General features: G+C 46.6%; 3 protein-coding genes and 1 long non-coding RNA gene across 13 annotated transcripts in view; 3 read left to right on the top strand and 1 right to left on the bottom strand.

The window, feature by feature from the left end:
• PRKDC (protein kinase, DNA-activated, catalytic subunit) overlaps window positions 1–2,042 on the top strand; it is an 82,005-nt gene extending 79,963 nt beyond the window's left edge. For all 4 annotated transcript variants that reach the window (XM_015618964.3, XM_033512252.1, XM_033512251.1 and 1 more), the window contains 2 exons: window positions 522–661; window positions 1,671–2,042. In XM_015618964.3, coding sequence (XP_015474450.2) covers window positions 522–661; window positions 1,671–1,875 — 345 coding nt within the window. In that variant the 3' untranslated portion in view covers window positions 1,876–2,042. The remainder of the gene's footprint in view (window positions 1–521; window positions 662–1,670) is intronic.
• Window positions 2,043–10,127: 8,085 nt separating this feature from the next.
• Window positions 10,128–11,906, top strand: CEBPD (CCAAT enhancer binding protein delta). The gene has a single exon (XM_015650165.3). It carries the CDS (start codon window positions 10,397–10,399, stop codon window positions 11,426–11,428), a length of 1,032 nt encoding a protein of 343 aa, XP_015505651.1. The 5' UTR covers window positions 10,128–10,396; the 3' UTR covers window positions 11,429–11,906.
• A 1,540-nt stretch (window positions 11,907–13,446) lies between these two features.
• The window catches only part of SPIDR (scaffold protein involved in DNA repair), a 194,718-nt gene continuing 189,082 nt past the window's right edge, over window positions 13,447–19,082 (bottom strand). For 2 of the 4 annotated variants that reach the window (XM_015618459.2, XM_015618461.2), the window contains 4 exons: window positions 18,542–18,635; window positions 16,868–16,982; window positions 16,331–16,384; window positions 13,447–13,965 (listed from right to left, as the gene is read on the bottom strand). In XM_015618459.2, the coding sequence (XP_015473945.1) occupies window positions 13,831–13,965; window positions 16,331–16,384; window positions 16,868–16,982; window positions 18,542–18,635 (398 nt within the window). In that variant the 3' untranslated portion in view covers window positions 13,447–13,830. Of the gene's footprint in view, window positions 13,966–16,330; window positions 16,385–16,867; window positions 16,983–18,541; window positions 18,636–19,082 lie in introns of those variants that run through there. The other 2 variants (XR_004496079.1, XM_015618462.2) reach the window with 2 other exon arrangements.
• LOC107200248 lies at window positions 13,846–18,989 on the top strand. Of its 4 annotated transcripts, none has more exons than XR_004496083.1 (4): window positions 13,846–13,984; window positions 14,439–14,593; window positions 14,670–14,731; window positions 18,388–18,989. It is a non-coding gene; the product is annotated as an uncharacterized LOC107200248 (long non-coding RNA). The 4 variants fall into 4 exon arrangements; XR_004496081.1 differs by having other exon boundaries at window positions 13,874–13,984; window positions 14,487–14,593; XR_001519559.2 differs by lacking the exon at window positions 13,846–13,984 and having other exon boundaries at window positions 14,325–14,593.

Here is a 19,082-nt window from a genome sequence, read left to right as displayed (position 1 = left end):
AGGAAGTATTCCTTGAGGCACACTCTCAGTACCTTCATATACTCATAGCGATACCTCAGTATCTTTGTTTTATTAAGTTCTCAGAGAAATGGAACTTAAAAGTATTTAAAATGACAGGATTCTATACTGATGCACAAAAAAATAGTAGCATATATCTGTGTTATCAGTGTACTGTTCTTTATCTTTCATGATAATCCTAAGGACGTGGATAACTCTTGATCGCGTTATGCACCAGCGTAAATATTTCAACTTTCTGCATTCAACCTCTTAAATTTACATAATAGCACTGTATATATCAAACTAATAGTTACAGAGAAAAAAAAAAAAATCTGAAACTAGTTGCACTTCAGTAACTTCAGCTGTAAATTAAAGTCAGAGGCAAGCTAGATATTATCTCACTGCTTTGTCCTCCACTGCATCAGCAGTTAAGATACTGGCTTGACTTGCTATGATCTGTGGCTTAAAAGCCTTTTTCAAGTGTGTGATTTATGATAAATAGGACAAATGTGTTTTCTCCTTAGAACTTTGAACAAAGACAGCTAAAAAAAGGAGGCACATGGATTAAGGAAATAAACACATCTGAAGTAAACTGGTACCCTTTGCAAAAAGTCAGCTATGTCAGAAGAAAGCTCACAGGTGCCAATCCAGCCATAATCACTTGGTAAGATGCTCTCCTTTTGCTTTAAACTGCTCCAGCTAAGAGCTTTGGAAGGCTCCTGTGTCTGATTTTGCTCCCTTTGGATAGAATGGTGGCTAGAAAAAGAAAAGACACAGGGCAAAACTTCAGCAAACCTTCTGTCAGAATCATTTTGGTCCACATACAAGCTCTCTGAATCACCCTGCCAGCCAAAACACCAGATATCTCCCTGTGAGTTTTCTTGCTCCAGCTCAGACCTTCTGAGCAGTTTTACTGCTCCTGGCAGCACATGCCTCTCCTCCCTGTCAGGCTGCTTAATCTCATACTCCTCAGTCCCACTGTTCTTTATGCTTGTCTCCACTGCTTTCAGAGTAGGGTATATGCTTCTGATGGAGGATTGCTTGAAATGTAACCTGTACCAGCTGTAGGGGAGGCATGGAGGAAAGCTGCTTATGAGAAACATCAAATTCAAATCTGGTGACATTCTCAGGTTATTTATGTCAGTCTAGTCAAGTCTGGCTCAAGCCAGAATGTCTTTAAAGTTCACTTAAAAGTACAATTAATCCCTTCCATCCTCTCTTAAAAAGTCATTTTGGATTAATCAGGGGAAAGACAGAAAAGCAAAGAAAGCAAGACTGTTTTAAAACCATACAAATATTGAGAAGTGCAGGACTTGGGAGGAGTCCCTTTTGCGGTCAAGGCTGAACTGGAAAAGGCAGGAAAATATTTGTTACAGGCACAAATCAGGAGAGCAGGTAAAGAGATCAACAGCTTGGATGTGAACTGCTGGATCCTTCTTTCATCTGGAGACCTTTGATAAGATTGGCATATTCATGGTAAATAGGCATTAGTGAGGAACCCCTGAAACCACCAGTCTTTGCTGGCCAAGGCCTTTACAGCTCTTGAACAGCCTCCACATCTTGATCTCAATTCAAGCTTTATTTTTCAAGTGCTGTTTTGTATTTAAAAATCCATCTCAGATTTTTTGCTTGTTTCTTTTAGTAAGAGCTTATTTTTGTGTTCTCAATTTCAGTGATGAGCTGCGCCTGGGCCATGAGAAGTTGCCGGCTTATAATGATTTTGCAGCTGTGGCTCGTGGTAGCTCTAATCATGATATCAGAGCCAAAGAGCCAGAGGATGGACTTTCAGAGGAGACCCAAGTGAGATGCCTCATCGATCAAGCAACAGACCCCAATATTCTTGGCAGAGTCTGGGAAGGATGGGAACCCTGGATGTGAGGAACCCTGTCTGCCAAGAGACCTGTACCCTAAAGCACAGCTGCAACCAGATTAGAATTCTAAGGCCAAAAAGGAAAAAAAAAAGCTCTTTAACTATTTTTATCACAAATTAACTTGACTAATAGAGAAAATAAACTTTTTGTATTAAAGCTGTATTCAAACAGTGATTTTTGTGTCTTTTTTTAAAATTATTTTTCTTGTGTGTGGTTATGTAACAAAGCAGCTTTATTGTCTTTGTGTTAAAATTCAATGTAGAAAAAACTGGAGACGCTACAGAGCTTAAAAGATTTATTTGACAAGCACTGAGATACCTCAGTGGAAAGCACAAATTCATACCCCACAAACTTGTGGGCATCAGTGTAGTGATGTAGTGAGTCTGTGCTTTTTTTTTGCAGAGACCTTGATGACAATCGACTGAAACCATTCTGCAGCCACATATTATTTGTAGTTAAAGCTTGTCCTTATCAGTAGTATCAGTGGACCACATGGTGAAATTAAACAGAAAAGTGCTCTTAGCTCTAGATAACACCTAAAGTATCTGAACAGCTTTTTCATTACTGGATAACGAGATAGCAATGATGAGACTGGTTTTAGCAATTAGAGGTTATACCCTGTTATCTTTGTCCTTTGGAAGTCTGCACTGCTAACATTGTGTTATTTCCAAATTATTGTTTGCAACAAGCCAGAAGTAGTCACTGCTGACAGACCTGAGCATGGTAAGCTTCTTGCCATAACTGCAGCGCAGCACTGGAATGTCTACTGCACTTTGGAATTTGCTTATGCCAACCCGTGGAGGTTGTGCCAGATGTGACTCTGAAGTCTCCAGCAGCCAGTTCTCAGGTGTGCTGGGTTTGGCTGGGATTGAGTTCATTTTCTTCAGAGTAGGTGGGGTGGGGCTGTGGTTTGGATTTGTGCTGGAAATCCAAAGGGGTGTTTCATTGTTGCTGAGACAAGGCCTCTTCTGCCTCTCACACCATGAGGAGTCCAGGGGTGCCCAGCCAGGAAAGCTGACTCCAGCTGACCCAGGGGCTATCCCATACCACAGGGTGTCATGCTCAGCATGTAGAGCTGAAGGAAGAAGGAGAATGAGGGAGATGTTCAGAGTGATGGTGTGTGTCTTCCCAAGTCACTGTCATCCCAACTTTCCTGAGGAGGGCTGACCACCAGCCTGCCTATGGGAAGTGGTGAATTCCTTGTTTTGCTTTGCTTGTGTGCACAGCTTTTGCTTTAACCTATTCCCTGTCTTGACCTCAGCCCCAAAGTTTTCTCACTTTCCAATTCCCTCTGGGGAGGTGGAGGAGCAGCTCTGGGGGGCTGAGCTCCCAGCTGAGGTTAAACTGCACCACAGGCAGTGAGGGAGAAAGAGTTCTCTCAAACACTGCTGTTGCTTATTACCCAGATTTACTGTAGGATATAGATTTCATTGAGGCTTTTAATAATTATCATAGAGGGCGTAATAAAAATGAGTCTTTGCCCTTTCACTGCCTACAAGATTGCCTTCTGTCTTAGTGGCAGTGGGGTAGTTCTGGTCCCACTGAGGGCCACGTCTGCTGCTGGCACCAGTCTCAGATCAATCTGTCAGCTGGAGAGTAGAGAAATCTGTCCTCTGCATACAACTCCATGAAAAACTCACAAAATAGAAGATTGCTGAGACCTAAAGAATGAGGAAGGAGCATTTCTGTTTCAAATACTTTCCAACAACACTTACTATTTGTTACCTTCTTAATAAACATACTCAATGGTTTGTGTCAATAGTGTTACAAATCAAGAAATCAAATCATTTTTATCATTTTATTAATAAAAATTTTGTTTGGATGTATTTTTGTAGAGGAAACATTTATAAATAAAAATAAACTTTCAGCTGCATACTTCATTTCAAAAGTTAATTTAGGGCACTTTAATCACAAAAAGCTTCTGCATTTACCCATTTATAGAGATGATAATTAGTGGACAGTAAGGTGGGGGGGCGTTTTATAAAAGTTTGATACAGTCTGATTTTATATACACTTAAGTAAGATGTCATGATGTTTTGTTCTTTTGATCCCTGCTAACAATTAGGACTGCAATCTTATGACTAAAACTTGGTCAGGTGAGGTGCCCTGGCTTTCATGCTGTCACTCTACAAATAAAAGAAAGTTTAAAGCACAATAAAAAAGGCAACATGAAAAGGCAGGGGACATTTAGAAATTAAGTGGCTGGGTGTACGAGGTGTTTAATGGCACTTCTGGCACATACCTCAGATAGTTATTGGGTACTTTGACCTGCACTGCAGAGGACAAAGTTTAAGTTTATACTTTAACGAGGCTCTTCTGGTAGGACTTTTGATATCCTCAGCACCAGCAGATGTTTGTGCACAGCAGGCCTGCCTCCTTGGCCTTTGGGAAGGAGAGTTAGAGTGCAGGCTGGCCCTTCCTGGGGGAGGGGGCTGGTGGTCACCACTCAGTGCTCTCTGCTCCCTGAGCTCCATGGCAAACGGCCCTTGGGCTGGGGGTGAAGGCCTGGGAGACAAACGTGATACGGGTTTAGAACATGTTCCTGACAATTCAAACAGTGAAAAGCTCCATCTTGGCCCTAGAATAAGTGCAATAATGGGAAGTCTCAGGTACATCAGCCCTTACTAGTCATGTTTTGTCAAGCTCATGTGTCAGCGGAGGTGCAAAGCATGAGGCTGCTGGGTCTTCAGCGCAGAGATACATCTTGTGCAAAGCAGGTGGATTTTCCCTTTCTTTAGGGAGCTTTCACTGTGAAGCTGAATGGTCCTGGAAATACCCTCCAACACATGTAAATGGCAGCTTCTGTCCCCAGGCCTGGCTGCTCTCAGGAAGATGCAGCAGCTAAATGGAAAGGCTGGAACCAGCCTGTGAAGCAAATGCAAACCTCACGTTGCTGGGCTCGGTGTTTACAGAGCGGGTTTATTTGGCTCCCAGAAAAGAGTTAAGATGATGTGAAGATCAGAGTCAGGTCTCATGATGCAAAACAAAACTTGGGAACTGTTCACAAGTACTGCAGAGTATTTCCTTCTCAGATTAAATAACCAGATGGATGGGCACCATATCTGGAAATTCATTAGTTGTATCTAAAAAGTTATGTAAAACATTAGCATATATTCTCACTAGGTTTTTCTTAGAGTATAGAATGATGTCGTGTTTAAGCTAATCCTTACCATGCCTGCCAATCTTATAATTTCCCCCTCTAGCTAAGAATAACAGTACTGCTGAATCCAGAGGAAAGCTCTGGAACTGCCACCTGCTGTCTCCTTTCCTGGCTGATAGAGAAGCTCCTGCATGCTGCTGCTTGTGCTCAGGATTTTCCCCCTTAGTCGCCACCACTGCCCCCCAGTTTAAATGTTATCTTCTTGAGTTCTCCGTGGCTGAGAGGAGCCACATTTGGGCACAGGCAGGAGCCTATGAGCCTTCCACAAAAACAATGAATTGGGCTTGTGTTCAGACATGGAATAAGGAATTTCCTACAGCTCTTCTGGTCTCACACTTATGGGTTTGGCCAGCTGCTTCCATAAGTAGCATCTATATATAGAGACACTTCTCCCCAAAATTCTTGTTTTTCAAAATCAAGGATAAGGATTTATTACCTCTGCTTTAAAACTTTTTTTTTTTTTTTCTCTAGGCTAGGGGTCTGCTGAGTCATTTTATTAATGCTGTGCCTCATTTGGAAATTACATGGGCTTTAAAATTTTCATTTTTAAGTTATGCTGCCTGTAAGAAATGGCACCTACGCAGGAAGCTCACACCCTGGCAGACACCCACAGCACCAAATGGTGCCACTGGTCTTTGATAGCAAAACTACCAAAGAGCCACACCTTATGCCAAATGAAGATGCATCCAGAATAGGGTGCTCAGAGGGATATTTTCTTGTTGTAAAAAAGGTTGGGAAGTTTTTTGGGCCACAGAGGTGATCAGAAAGCTGAAACACCTCTCCAGTGAGGCAGGCTGAGAGGTTGCTCAGCCTGGGGAAGAGGTGTTTCTGGGGAGGCCCTGTTGCAGCCTTTCAGTACCAAAGGGAGCTTGTAGGAAAGATGGAGAGGGACTTTTTATCAAGGTCTGTAGTGACTGGACAAGGAGGAATGGTTTTAAACAAAGTGGTTTGGTTTATATTAGATATTAGGAGGAAATTTTTCACTGTGAAAGTGATGAGACACAGGAGCAGAAAAGATTTGGATGCTCCATCTTTGGAAGTGCTCAAGGCCAGGTTGGGTGAGGCTCTGAACAACCTGACCTAGTGGAAGTTGTCCTGGCCCGTGGCAGGAAGGTTGGACCTAGATGATCTTTAAGGTCCCTTCCAACCCAAATGATTGTGATAACATGAAGGAGTGGCCGTAAGGGACTGGAAAAGTTTTGGTTACAGTTTCCACATGATTTACAGAGTAGGGTTTTTCTTCATCTTTTTGCTGGGATAGAAGAGGGTAACATTGACTCTACTTGTCCATTACACTCACAGAAAATTATACCATGCAAGACTGCATCTGATTACACAGAAGATGTAGCTGTCAATTTGATCACATGAATGGAAAGTCGTGCAAATCCTGCATCAGGAAAATGTTCGAGTATCCACCGAAGAGTGAGAAAAAAAGAGCACAGTTTCTGAGGCATTTTGCCACAGTTGAATTTGGCCTTTTGGGAGCCTGAGTACGTGGATGATCTTATTCAGCAGCTCAGCAGCCACAGGTGCAGCTGGACAAACCCAGCCTCGGCTGACACCGCAGGGGCTTAAATGCCTGCAGTGAGATAGAACAGAGAGCTTCAACTAAATGAGCTAAAAGGAAAAATCCTTTCAATAACCATCAAGTTCTTCAGTTGCTAAGAGTAGGGAGGCCACAGGCAGGATGAGTGCAATGATGTACATGTACAGTATAAACTACAAACAAAATACAGTGACAGTGCTTCAGAACAAGGGAGAGGCACGAGCCCTGGCCGAGGTTGCACGAGTGGGCAGCGGGGGGCTGTCCAGCAGTCATTGTGCTGGCTGACAAGAGCCAACACCAACCTCAGGTAGGTGCTGTCCCTCCCTCTGCCCAAACAACTTGAACCTCCTCATGTATGTGTCCCATTCCCCGGTCAGCCCCCATGTGCCACTGATGGCTTCCAGCTGATGAATGAAAGGATACTTGCACTCCTGCTGCTTCTTGCAGGGAGGAGAAACACAGCAAACCAGTCCTCCATCTTTTCCCCCCTTGTCAGCTTGGTCTTTACCCATGAATCCCCCAGGACCTGATGTCCTGCTGGTGCTGTCTCAAGCCCATTATACCAAAAGCAGAGAAAGCTCCTTAGGCACCCCAGGACCAGCACAGCTTCACCACGCTCCTAGTTCCACTGTCCCAAAAAGTCCTGCATGCCTGGCTGGGTTGCTGGAGGTGAGCATGCTGAGGCATTACCCTGTTCCCTTATCTTCCCTGAGTCCTCTATTGATGAGGAAAAACTAGTCAGAAACACAGTGTGATTTAACTGCCGTCCCTGAAGGATTCAGTGTCCTGGTGTTTCTCTGAGATTCACAGCCAGCAGTCCAGAGTAAGTTATAGTTTTGTCTTTTTTCTCCTTCTTAGAGAAAGGTTTCTTGTCCTTTCTTGCCAGGTTTAAATACTTACCTTGATTTGGAGCATGAACCTCAAGCAAGTTTTAAAGAATTTATTCTGAAATTCAGATGATCACCTGCTTCTTACTGCTGTTTAAAATTACTGGGTCCCAGAGACAAGCCTTGACTCGGTGGGTCAGGTACTCAGCAGGACAGGTGAGGGAAATCAAGGGCTTGTCTGTACTTCACTGCTCATGAAATGACATACACAGATGGGAATAGATTCAGCTCCTGAGATGCCAGACAAATCCACCCCAGGAAACAGCAGAGCATGGATGTCATCCTGGCTTCAATGCACTGTTTTGGTAAGTGCCAGGTATCACTTGCTCACATGCTCTTGGATGCTTTGCTGCAGGTGTTGTGGCACCCCAGGGCTTCACACCCTGCATGGCACGTGGGAGAACCCCCTCAAATATTCTCCTGAAATCACACATCTCAGGCTCAGCAACAAACACAACCAACTCACCCTCCAGGGGGTGGCTCCTGCTGCTTGGGTTTGTGGGACAGGCATTGACAGGTCCAACCACGAGTTCTGAACACACCTCCAGGTCCTGAAAACCCTGTGGGCAGTCCTGGACGCTCCATGCTGGGGCTTAGATGTGACACAGATGGCTTATATTGGGGTTTACACGGAAGTTCTGTGCCGTTTACTGAGGGATTTTGGGAATGGAATTGCCAGGAGGCAAGGTGCCCAGCGGGGGTCGGGTGACCGGGCTGGGAGCTGGGTGTCTTTTTTGGAGTAACACATGATGGGCATTAGACAGGCATGTCCAGGCTGGTGCAGTGGCATGCCAGCGCTGGCTGACCTTTGGGTAAGGACTTCGGTGAGCTGGAAGGGCAGCACCATCCTGCATGCAAACAGTTAAATGAGTGCTTTCCAAGACAAATCATAGTTTTATGACTCCAGTGGGTGAGATCTAACCCCTTCCAGCAGAGCAAGGGGAGAGACAGCAGATATCAGACTGCATCTCATTTCTGAACTACCTTCCCATGCCTCATGCACAACACACGTCTGCATTTCATATAGAGAAAAAGGGTTCAGGAGCATCACGTTCCCTGCTGGATAGCCAGGCCAGGGGCAGGTGGTGCATCATGAATAGTCCCGAGAGAAGGTCTGGGGCATACAGAAGGCAAAAAATAACATGTAAAACAGTTTGGGGTATGTCTTCGACAATATGGAAAAAAACAAAATCAACCATTTCTTGTGTCACTGTCAAGTTCAGTGGTTGATGCTGGTGTAGATAGAGGTTGTGCAATCAATCCTCTGATGAGAAAGGAAATCAAGTTTATTTAAACATAATACATCTGGCAGTGCTAGAGTTAAAAGCAACGCCTCTCCAAGCGAAACCTTACCTGCCAGATGTAAAACCCCACCTGCCAGGCACTGCACATTCACCCTGATCCCACAAGCCTTCCCACGAGGAGTTTACATCCAAAGGGAGAGCATGTACCAGTCTTGTTCCCAGCTACTTATGTTAAAATACACACCCCTGTGATAAACAGCTGCGGTCCTGCAACAGCTGCGGTGGCGGCAGATGGAGCCCTGCCCGGAGAGGGGCAGCAGGCCCGGCATGACCGGCACGTACCCACCGTCCCCAGAAAGCCACCCCCGGGCCAGTGGCACCGCGCTCTGCCGGGCACAGCTCCATGCCAGCAGCGTCAGCTGGGTGCTGGGCTGGAAAGTCAGCGCCTGGGATAGTCCCATCTTAAATATAGAAGGGTCTTCTGGAAGATAAATAAATAAGTAAATAATTTTTTAAAAGTAGATTTAAGGGTGTTTTGTTGTGTGTTTCTTTAGTAATTCAGTCAGCGGAGCACCTGAAGGTGAAGCCAGGGTTTTAGAAACTCTTATGTAACTAGAAAACTTTTCTTTTAGCTGGAATTATTTTAAGTTCTGTGATACTTGCCAATTTAATAGTAGCAGTTTGTGGGATGCAAGGGGGGCGGGGGTCGACAACACGTATAATTACCTAATGTAAGGTTTTAAGAGGCATAACTTCATGCAGTCAGCGTGAGGCAGCTAAAGATGCCTCAGAGACCCCTGTCCCACCGGAGCGTCCTGCCAGAAGAAATCCAAGTGGCCACGCTCTCCCCGGAGTGGGGGATTTACATCCTTCTCGGGTGAAGCTGCCCGTGCTCTAGCGAAGGGAGATGAGCCTCCGGAGGGCGCTCGGGTGATACACAGAGACACGCGTGGGGCAGGCAGCATCTTCCCCGTATCGCTCCATCCCAGCCGCCGCTGGGGAAGCGCGTGGGGGGATGCAGCGTGGTGCCGGCGGCGGGGTAAAATCAGCTTTTTCAGCCAGCTTTTCCGCTGGCCCTCGTGGGAAAAGGAAAATGAACGCTCAGCCGGGGGAATGGGGTGCCGGTACCGGCGGCGGGGCAGCGCTGTCCGGGGACGGGACGGTGCCGGGACGGCGGCAGGCGCCCTAAAGGCACCCGCACCGTCCCATGCCCGCGGTGGGGGCACCTCGGACCGCGGCCACCCTCCGCCGGGAGGTGGCAGCTCGCAGCGGCGGCAGCCCTGCCTCCGCGGCCGCGCACCCCACCCGCTCCCGCCCCCGGGTCCCCGGGGGTGCCGGGAACAGTCGTTCCCCGTCATTGGGGCAGGAGGCGGGGCCCGCGCCGTATAAGAAGGGACCGAGCGGGCGTTTCACTCCCAGGTCCTGAGACGCCTTGTCCCATCCCCGCCTCCTACCGCTGCTCACGGCGTGACCCGAGCCCGGATCGGCCCCCTCGGGGAGGCGACGGCGGGACTACAGCGGCAGCGCCGGTGTCACCCAGCAGTAGCGGCGGCAGCGGTGCGAGCAGCGGCAGCCCCGCTCCCACCTGCCCGTGACAGAGGCTGGAGCTGCGACCGTCGCGGAGCGGCGTTTGGTGCCCGCGCTCCGGAGCCCCCGCGCCGCGGCCGTGCGGTGCCGCGTCCCGCTCGCCGATGAGCGCCGCCGCTCTCTACAGCCTGGACTCCCCGGCATGTTATAAGAGCTGGTGCCTGGAACCCGCCAACTTCTACGACGCCAAGGTGGGCAGCGGCGGCGGGCCGGGTCCCGCCTGCAAGCCGGGGGCCCGCGGCGGCTGCGGGATGAGCGGCGAGGAGACGGGGGGCGGCCTGGGGGGCAGCGGCACCAACCTGGCGGAGCTGAGCGCCGCCGCCCCGGCCATGTACGAGGACGAGAGCGCCATCGACTTCAGCTCCTACATTGACTCCATGTCTGCCGTGCCCAACCTGGAGCTCTGCAACGACGAGCTCTTCGCCGACCTCTTCAACAGCAACCACAAGCCCGAGCGGGGCGGGGAATACGGCGAGTACTTGCCACCGGGCGGCGGCGCCGGCCGCGACCCCGCCAAGGACCTCGGCGCTGCCATGACCACCCTGCTGGGCTCCGAGCCCCGCACCGCCTCCTCCTCCTCCTCCTCCTCTTCCTCCTCCTCCTTCTCCTCCCGCGGCGCTCTGAAGCAGGAGCCGGACTGGAGCGACAGCGACCTCTCCTCCTCGCTGCTGCCCTCGCAAATCGCCACCTGCGCCCAGACCATCATGAACCTGAGCGGGCAGCCCACGCCGCCCACGTCCCCCGAGCCGCCGGGCAGCAGCTCCCCCTCCAGCTGCAGCACCCGCTCGCCGGGCCCCGCCGCCGCCGCCGCCGTGCCCGGGCCGGCGCAGGGCGTCCCGCCGCCCGCCGCCGCCGGGGGCAAGGAGCGGGGCGGCAAGAAGTGCGTGGACAGGTTTAGCCCCGAGTACCGGCAGCGCCGCGAGCGCAACAACATCGCCGTGCGCAAGAGCCGCGACAAGGCGAAGCGACGCAACCAGGAGATGCAGCAGAAGCTGCTGGAGCTTTCGGCCGAGAACGAGAAGCTGCACAAGAAGATCGAGCAGCTCACCCGGGACTTGACCAGCCTCCGGCACTTCTTCAAGCAGCTGCCCAGCGCCTCCTTCCTGCAGCCCGGCTCGGGCACCGACTGCCGGTAACCCGGGGGGGGAGCGGGACGGAGAGACGGACTCCGGGAGACGGTGGATAAATACCTCAGAGGGCCGTGCCGAGCCTTGCCGGGCCGTGCAGCGGCGCCCCGGGCCGGGCCGGGCGCGGCAGGGGCGCGGAGCCGCGGCGGGACCTGCCGGCCCGCGGCCGCGCTCGGAGTGCGGCGGCGACGTGGAGCGATGCCTGGGTCTTTCACCACGAAACTTGCGAAAAAGGGAAAAAAAGCTAAATATAATATTTTTTTTTTCTTCTCTCCCCTTAAATTATTTTTGTAATGGTAGTTTTCGTCTTTTCTACATTTTACTCATACCGATGCAGCTATGGTACATCTGTTAAAATGATTCAAAATCCCATGTATTTTAGACAGTAGAATGGAAAAAAAAAAAAAAAAAAAAGACTGAGCATGCTCAACCTTTTATATCAATTTTTACAGCATTTCTAAGAATAAAGAAAAGCATTTTAAATCAACCCTGCTCTCGTTTGCTCTGTGTCATGACAGCAACAAGGGCTGGGCTGGCGGCGGGGACAGCTGTGGGAGGGGGCTGAACACGGGCGGGGAACACGGCGAGAGGGGTCCCAGGGGCCGAGAGGGGACCTGAGGGCAAGCGCGGGGCGAGGAGCGCTGCGTTACTTCCCAAAGCATCCAGATAGAGATGCAGGGGTGGGAACGACCGTGAGAGCCCCGGGCCGCGGGGGTTGTGAAGTCTGCTCCCCCCGGAGCCGCATCGCTGAGCCGGAGTGCTGAGTCAGGGGTTGCCGTGGCGCTGGTGGGACCGAGCAGCTGCACAGCCAGAGACTGCTCTGTGACCAGGGCTCTGCCAGAAATACCGTATTAAAATAATAATAATTTAAAAAAAACTGCATAGGACTACCTGAACACTATTAAAAAAATACCACTAGTTAAAATTCCTGTTGGAAAAACTTCCAAGGGGTTTCCATTCCAGATAATGCAAAGTTGCACCTACGCTAACATGTTCCAGAGCTGGGACCAGCTGTCCCAGAGGTGCTGGTGCTCCCTCAGGCTTCAGCCCACTGCAGGAGCTGGACACTTTCGCTGATCCTGGCTAGTGAAAGTGAGAGTGGGTATCTGCTGCTCATCACAGAGTCAATAGTCACACACTTTCACTGATCCCTGCTAGTAACAGAGCGGCAACGCTGCTGCTCATTGATGAGTGAGTGAACAGATAGATCACAGAAGATCAGGCAATTTGTCTAAATTTCAGTAGTGCAGCGTTAGAGCACCTACAGCACCTGTAGGGCACAGGCAGAAAAATGGCCTGACACAACAAGCACATCCAGCTTCCTGAGAGACTCAAGTCTCAAGCTTTGAAGGGGCAGCCCCAGTCTCACATACAGACCCCTACACAGGAACGGGCTGTGTCATCTCCTTTTTCCTTACAAGGAGGCAGGTAAGAGACTGAAATGCTTGGAGGAGGTGGAGGGGAAAAAGGGGAATTCAAAAGCTGGGTTATTCCTTTAGTAATTGTGACAGCCATAAGAGTTTTCACTATTGGCCTGAGCTGCAGAAATGACCAGTGTGGCAAGTTTGCTGTTCCTTTTCTGCTGGTTAATCACATACCAGACCTGCACAAAACCAATCATTCCTCCTCCTCTCACCTGTAAGGGGCTTTTAAACACTCTGAAAGAGTAAGGGGAAAAAAAACCCATGCAGTCTCTAATTGTTATATTAATCCTTGCAATGCACACAGAGGAAGATTCTGGCATTTATCTGATCTGTAGTCTCCACGGTTTTTGTGAGGGTAGTTGCGTGGCCTGCAACGCAGTTTACTCCTTACCCATAAAAGAAATTATAATGAAACACCCGCTTTGTGGGAAGCTACAGATAACACACAAACTTGTATGCTGAGAGACCAATTAGCTGTAAAACATTAACTTCATGTGTGTTCAAATCTCTGTCTTTACAACAACTATTGCAAAGTGATAACTCAGAATTCACGCACCACGCAGCATTTTGCAGCAGGTCTGGGATGCACTGATAAAACTCAACTTAAACCAACATTCACTGCCCATAGCAAGGCATTTATTTCAAAAATATCAGTAAAATATTTTCCATTGACACATAATAAATACAGAATTATTTAAAAAATCACAACCATTCAAAACTTCCAGAAAAAGATGTTTTACATTACATAACAGCAAACACAACAAAGAACTGTATTCTTAGATCCTGCACTGATCAGAAAATGAAGAGTTCAGAAAGTTGAACAATATATGGATATTTTCTTCAGTGTTAGCACAACGTGCTTTATAAATCACAGTTTTAATAAACTATCTTAATGCTTATCACACTTGCATTATACATTATCTGTGGCACTAGTTAACAGATAATCACATTACAAAGTCCACAGATACTATAATAGCTGTCTAGAGTTCAACTTTGTCTTGCTGCAGCTTCCAGAAGAACAATTTCCTCCAGTGCAACACAGTTGGGGTGACTGGTTACGGAGTGGACGTAGCAGTTCAGTAACCCCACCTCCTTTCCCAGCACGCTCTGCACCTCGTAAGTCTGCAGGAATAAAAGCATGGTGAGTAAAACAAACAGCGCTGGACGTTCTGTTCTAGGCAGCATTCAGCTGGGAAGATGCAGCATGCAAGATCCTCTTCCAAAAGACAATTTTTTTAAAGAACTCAAAAAGTGCATTAGACTAATGGAAAAAATGAATATATTAGATTTTCAATCATTAGATCACACTCCTGTCTCAGTTGCTGCCCTACCAGGCTTTAAAAATGAGCTGTTTAAAATAGAAAAAAGTTGCTGTGACTTTGAACTCAGTTTTGCTGAAGCATAACCTGCACATGGTCCCTTTATCTTCCTTTCTGACACCTGCAGGACTTCATGCGTGCTGGCAATGCATATATACATACCATACACTGACTACCTGTGCTAGCTGATCCACTAAAGGAAAACACATTTTGTAACCCTCCTTACTCTCCTCCCTCTCCCCCCTTTTAACTTTTTATTGATCATACCACCAGCAGCACCAACATGGTCCCTCCTGTTTAATGATCTGACCACATTTCACCCAGGAGTTGTGCCTGAGCGAATTTGCAGAGGCTGTGTTCTGCGTGGAGGAGAGGGATGCAAGGCTGGCATGGCTGCACTAAGAGGAGATAGCATGTTAACACATGAACTGGTAAGATTCATAGCTGATATTTCCCTTGAGAGGGTATCTCAGGTGGCAGGTTCACATCCATTCCTTTCCTTAACAGCCCTTACCTACAACCAGCCTCTGGCCGTGTCCTGCCTTTATCTGCACGGTGCTTCTCTACAGGTATGTGATACCCATGGCTGTTGCCTGGTTCAAGGTATAAACAATCCTTTTTCTATTTTTTTTTCCTAAATTATTTTTACCCAGACCGGTTCTGCAGTCCAGTTCACTGTGCAGCTGCACAAACAACTCTACTGGTGTAACAGAAGGGCTGCCACAAGGTGAGGAACAAGTGGCCAGGGCCAGTGACGGCTAAAACCAACCTCCCTGCCAAAATAGATGATTGCAAAGCTACACCCTTAGAAACTTTAGCAGCACTCGCAAAAAAAATGCCACCTCAAGTGCTATTTCTTGTGAATAATCTTTATCCCTGTGTTTCAGCCAGGGAAGAAAAAAATCTGAGTTGCCAGACTTTTAAATACTGGCATTATACACACTGAAAATGAAAAAAAGAGGTTGTTTGAATTCTAATAACTCGAAAAAGAACTATGTTTTGCCAGTCTGTAACCAAACCAGACACATCCTGTAAAACTCAGCAAGACTTAACTGCTATTAAAGGACCAAACACATTTTTCAAATTTCTTGTATCTTTTTGCTTAAATGAAATATACACCCTTCTCCAGCATAAGAAAATAATTTATTATTTCAGAGTAATTTTCCACTTTAAATAGTACCCACAAATCCCACTAAAAGCATGGAGCATGTAGTAGGAAAATGGTGGAAAACTTGTAAGACAGGGAAACTAAACTGACCCCAGTACATATCACCTATCTGAAGATATTTAACTGGGACGATTAAACAAGACAACAAACTGACCTTTGTTCCCGTTCACGTGCAATGGAGAGGGAAAATCTTGGAATCCTAATTGGGCTTAATGACTCTCAGAAGGCTGCTGAGCATCCAGCAGCCAATGCCAGCCAGGCACCTACCCATGTGCCTCCCTCACCCACAATAAATCTGGGTCACTGTGCCAAGTGTCAGGGTTCTTCTGATATCTCAGATTAAAGGAATAACTACATCACGATTACATAAACTGTACTTCAGCCCATGGATCTCCACGGCTCATGTGTGTTTCATTCATACAATTATGAAGTAATATGTTGCATGCATTTTGCAAATTCTTCTACTATTTCCACCTGCCAGCACTTTCAGTGTCATGCTGTTACAAAGTGGTTGTGGTTTATAGGATTTAGATGCCCAGACCCAAAAGGTGGGATGCTTGGCTGTCCTTGGAACCTCAGCTGGATGAGCTGGAGTCAAGTCCAGCACTGCCTGTGGCAGCTCTGAGTGCTGTTTGCAGGTAGCTCTGCAGATCCACAGCTGAGCTGGAGCTACACAGCCCATCTGCAGCATCCTCCTTCTGAAAAGTCTGATGAGATGGCAGGGCATCGGCACCTGGAAGGTGGGATTGCCAAAGGGCACAGCCCACTTAAATCACAGCTTGGACATGGGAAAAAAAAATCATTTCACTTGTACTGAAATCTCTTACAACTCCTAGTGCAGTTCTGAAGTGAATCGCCTGGAAAGTCAGAGTGTCCATCACTAGAGATTTTCAAGACCCTGCCACCAAAAGTCATGGCTGACCTGCCAACACATCAGTACTCTGCCAGTACACTAGGTTCTGTAGTTTAACTTTCTTTGGTCAGCATTCATTATACCTACCCCATCCTCACTGGCTGAGGACATCAGGAGAGAAGAGATTGTCCTTTGCAACAGCTGGAATGAGAAAATTCACAGGTTTTGTTCATGACAGAAATCTTAAGTGTGCAAAGATGCTCTGTATGCAGCCACATAGAACAAAGATTTATCATTTTAATATCAAACAGTTTTGTTTCTCTGGCCAAGAAAGCAGAGGAGAGGACGCAAAAGATTTTCAGAATGGAAGTCTAAAAACACACATTCCTTTTAGACTGTGTAGACTGATGTTTCCAAAGGCCCAACCTAACAAATCCCTCCATCTGGGCCACAGAACAGTTTGTAAACCTCAGGGTGAACTCAACAGTTGCACTATTTGAGCAAGATCTGGGAACTGGGTTCTTAGCCCAATGAAACACAAGCTCAATATTAGATTGAATTATGGGATAGTCTTACATATTTTAATTTGTCTGACAGGACTGTTCATAGAATTGTGGCTTAGAATGTGTCTACACATCTAGTCTCACTGCACCCTGATGCACCAATGCTTATTTCATGCCATACCTTTACTTTCACTGTGCTTTGAGATCGGGAGGGACAACTCAAGAAGACTTCCAGCTGCATTTTCAAAACTGGTGTTGTGACAACTTCAGAGCACTGGTTACAATACAGCAATTCCCTGAAACACACAAAATAATGATGGAAAAGCAAGAGAAATTGACAAGCTATCAGTCATAAATCAAAAGAAATAGAACTCCAATTAGTGTATTCTCTAAAATACTTAGCTGGTAGACTTTTAGTAGCAAAGCCCTGGTAGAGATTCAGTTGATAATAGCAAATAGAACTCTTCTGTTGGCAGTAACTCTCCTGGAGGACCTAAACTCTTCTGGCAAAAGGATCTTCCTTTTGTAATTTCTGGCAGCATGGAGAGCAGTTGCTATTTATAGCTACCCCACTTAAGCAAACATTAATCTTATAACCTTCTAAAAGTTATGGCAAAAGAAAATTTGTAGTATAGATTTGGCCAAAGTGAATTATTGACTTAGGCCCTCATTCAGCAAACGTTCAATGTCTTCTGTGCACACTTAAGTCATGCACAAAATTAAGCTCAGCTATAAGTTCTTGTTGGAAGCACTTCTTAAACAAATATTGATACTTCATTTGTTGTCCAAATGAAGCAGAAGTCCTTCACAGGTGAGATACTTTTTAAACTGGACTACACTACTATGTGAACATAGACACATTCTTATTTTTTGCATGACAATATAATACAGGACACCTGGTTTTGATTTTTAGCCTTTTTTGTACAACAAAGGATAAAGGGCAAATCTTCTCATCTTTAGGAAAATATTATTTGTTTAAATAAGATCAACCCAACTTCTTAATGCTTTTTGTAAGCTTTTCCAGTAAATTCCTTCCTTCCTTCCCTTCCTTCCCTTCCTTCCCTTCCTTCCTTCCCTTCCTTCCTTCCCTTCCTTCCGCCACTTCCTTCCACCACTTCCTTCTGCCACTTCCTTCCTTCCTTTCCTTCCTTTCCTTCCTTTCCCCCCCTCCCCACTCTGACTGCTCTTATCCTCGGGTTTTTATTCCACCAGGTATCTCACACTCTGTAAGCACAAGCTGGCTAGGCAGCTGCAGGGGAGGCTGTCCAAAATTATGTCAGTGTGACATAGGTTCAGAATATCAGGTGGCAACAGGTCCTGTGGGATCAGCCTTCACATTCAGGACAGACATACTGCCAGAATTATCCAACATCCTTTTTAGAAAGGTGACTAATTTATAAGTTCTGAAATGCAACTCTTTCATACTTCAACAAATTGTAGCAGAGTCAAGTATAAAAATGAGGTGAATTGGGGATACACAGATTAACAAGGTAAGACACACAAACACATGTACCTACTTCTAAAAGAACTTAAAATCAGACCTGTAGTTTATGGGCATATTTATTAAAAGCAGTATTATAATACAGTGGGCTATGAAACCTTTATAAGCAAGATTTGCTTAAAAAAAAGCACAATAACTCCAAAATCAAACCTTTTCATATCTACTTGTATCTTTCTTAATATATTAATGTAACCTTGCAGGTTTTATCAGTTCATCAGCAATAAAAATACTACGTCGTAGCTCTAGGAAGGAGCAAAGTGCAGCCTGTGCCTGCAGGAATCATTGCATCACCTACTGCTCTTATGGCTACATCTACAAAACACCTGGAGTGCTCTGGAGCATGCTGACTCTCACCTGTCCTGGGGATACAGTTCCAACTTTCCATTGCCACATCTGTTGCATGTAGGCCAGGAGAAAGCAGTGCTCTCATTAACTCCAACAACAGTACCTGCAGAACATGGAATTCTTACAAAATGCTAACATTAAGCCAGCAAACACAGTCACTCTTGGCTTCACAACAGCGGGTTTGAGCCTTTCTGACCCACAGCTTAAGACTTGTCAGAGCAAGAATCAGCTCTTCCAACAATCTCACTCCCTTTCTCCTTAGTCCCTGCAACTAGGGGTGAAAGTACAGCAGTGTTACATTCTAAAAATACCAGAAAGTAGATAATTGACAATTAACTTTCCAAACAGGCTCAGTTCTTTTGGTTTGGATTTTAGTGCTTTTCTGATTTGTTTTTGCTTGTTTGCTTTCTTTCTGGTCCTCTGATGTTTTCTTGGCAATAAACAGTGATAAAAATCATCAGATCAAATAGCTTGATATTGATATTTAGAAAATACAAACCAATAAGAAGCCCCAATCCCTTCTGAAAACAACAATTCAGATTAAATTCTA

This window comes from Parus major, chromosome 2 (assembly GCF_001522545.3).
Source record: "Parus major isolate Abel chromosome 2, Parus_major1.1, whole genome shotgun sequence".
Classification (NCBI taxonomy): Eukaryota; Metazoa; Chordata; class Aves; order Passeriformes; family Paridae; genus Parus; species Parus major.
Note: the sequence above shows the minus strand (reverse complement) of the source record. Positions and strands in the feature narration are given on the sequence as shown.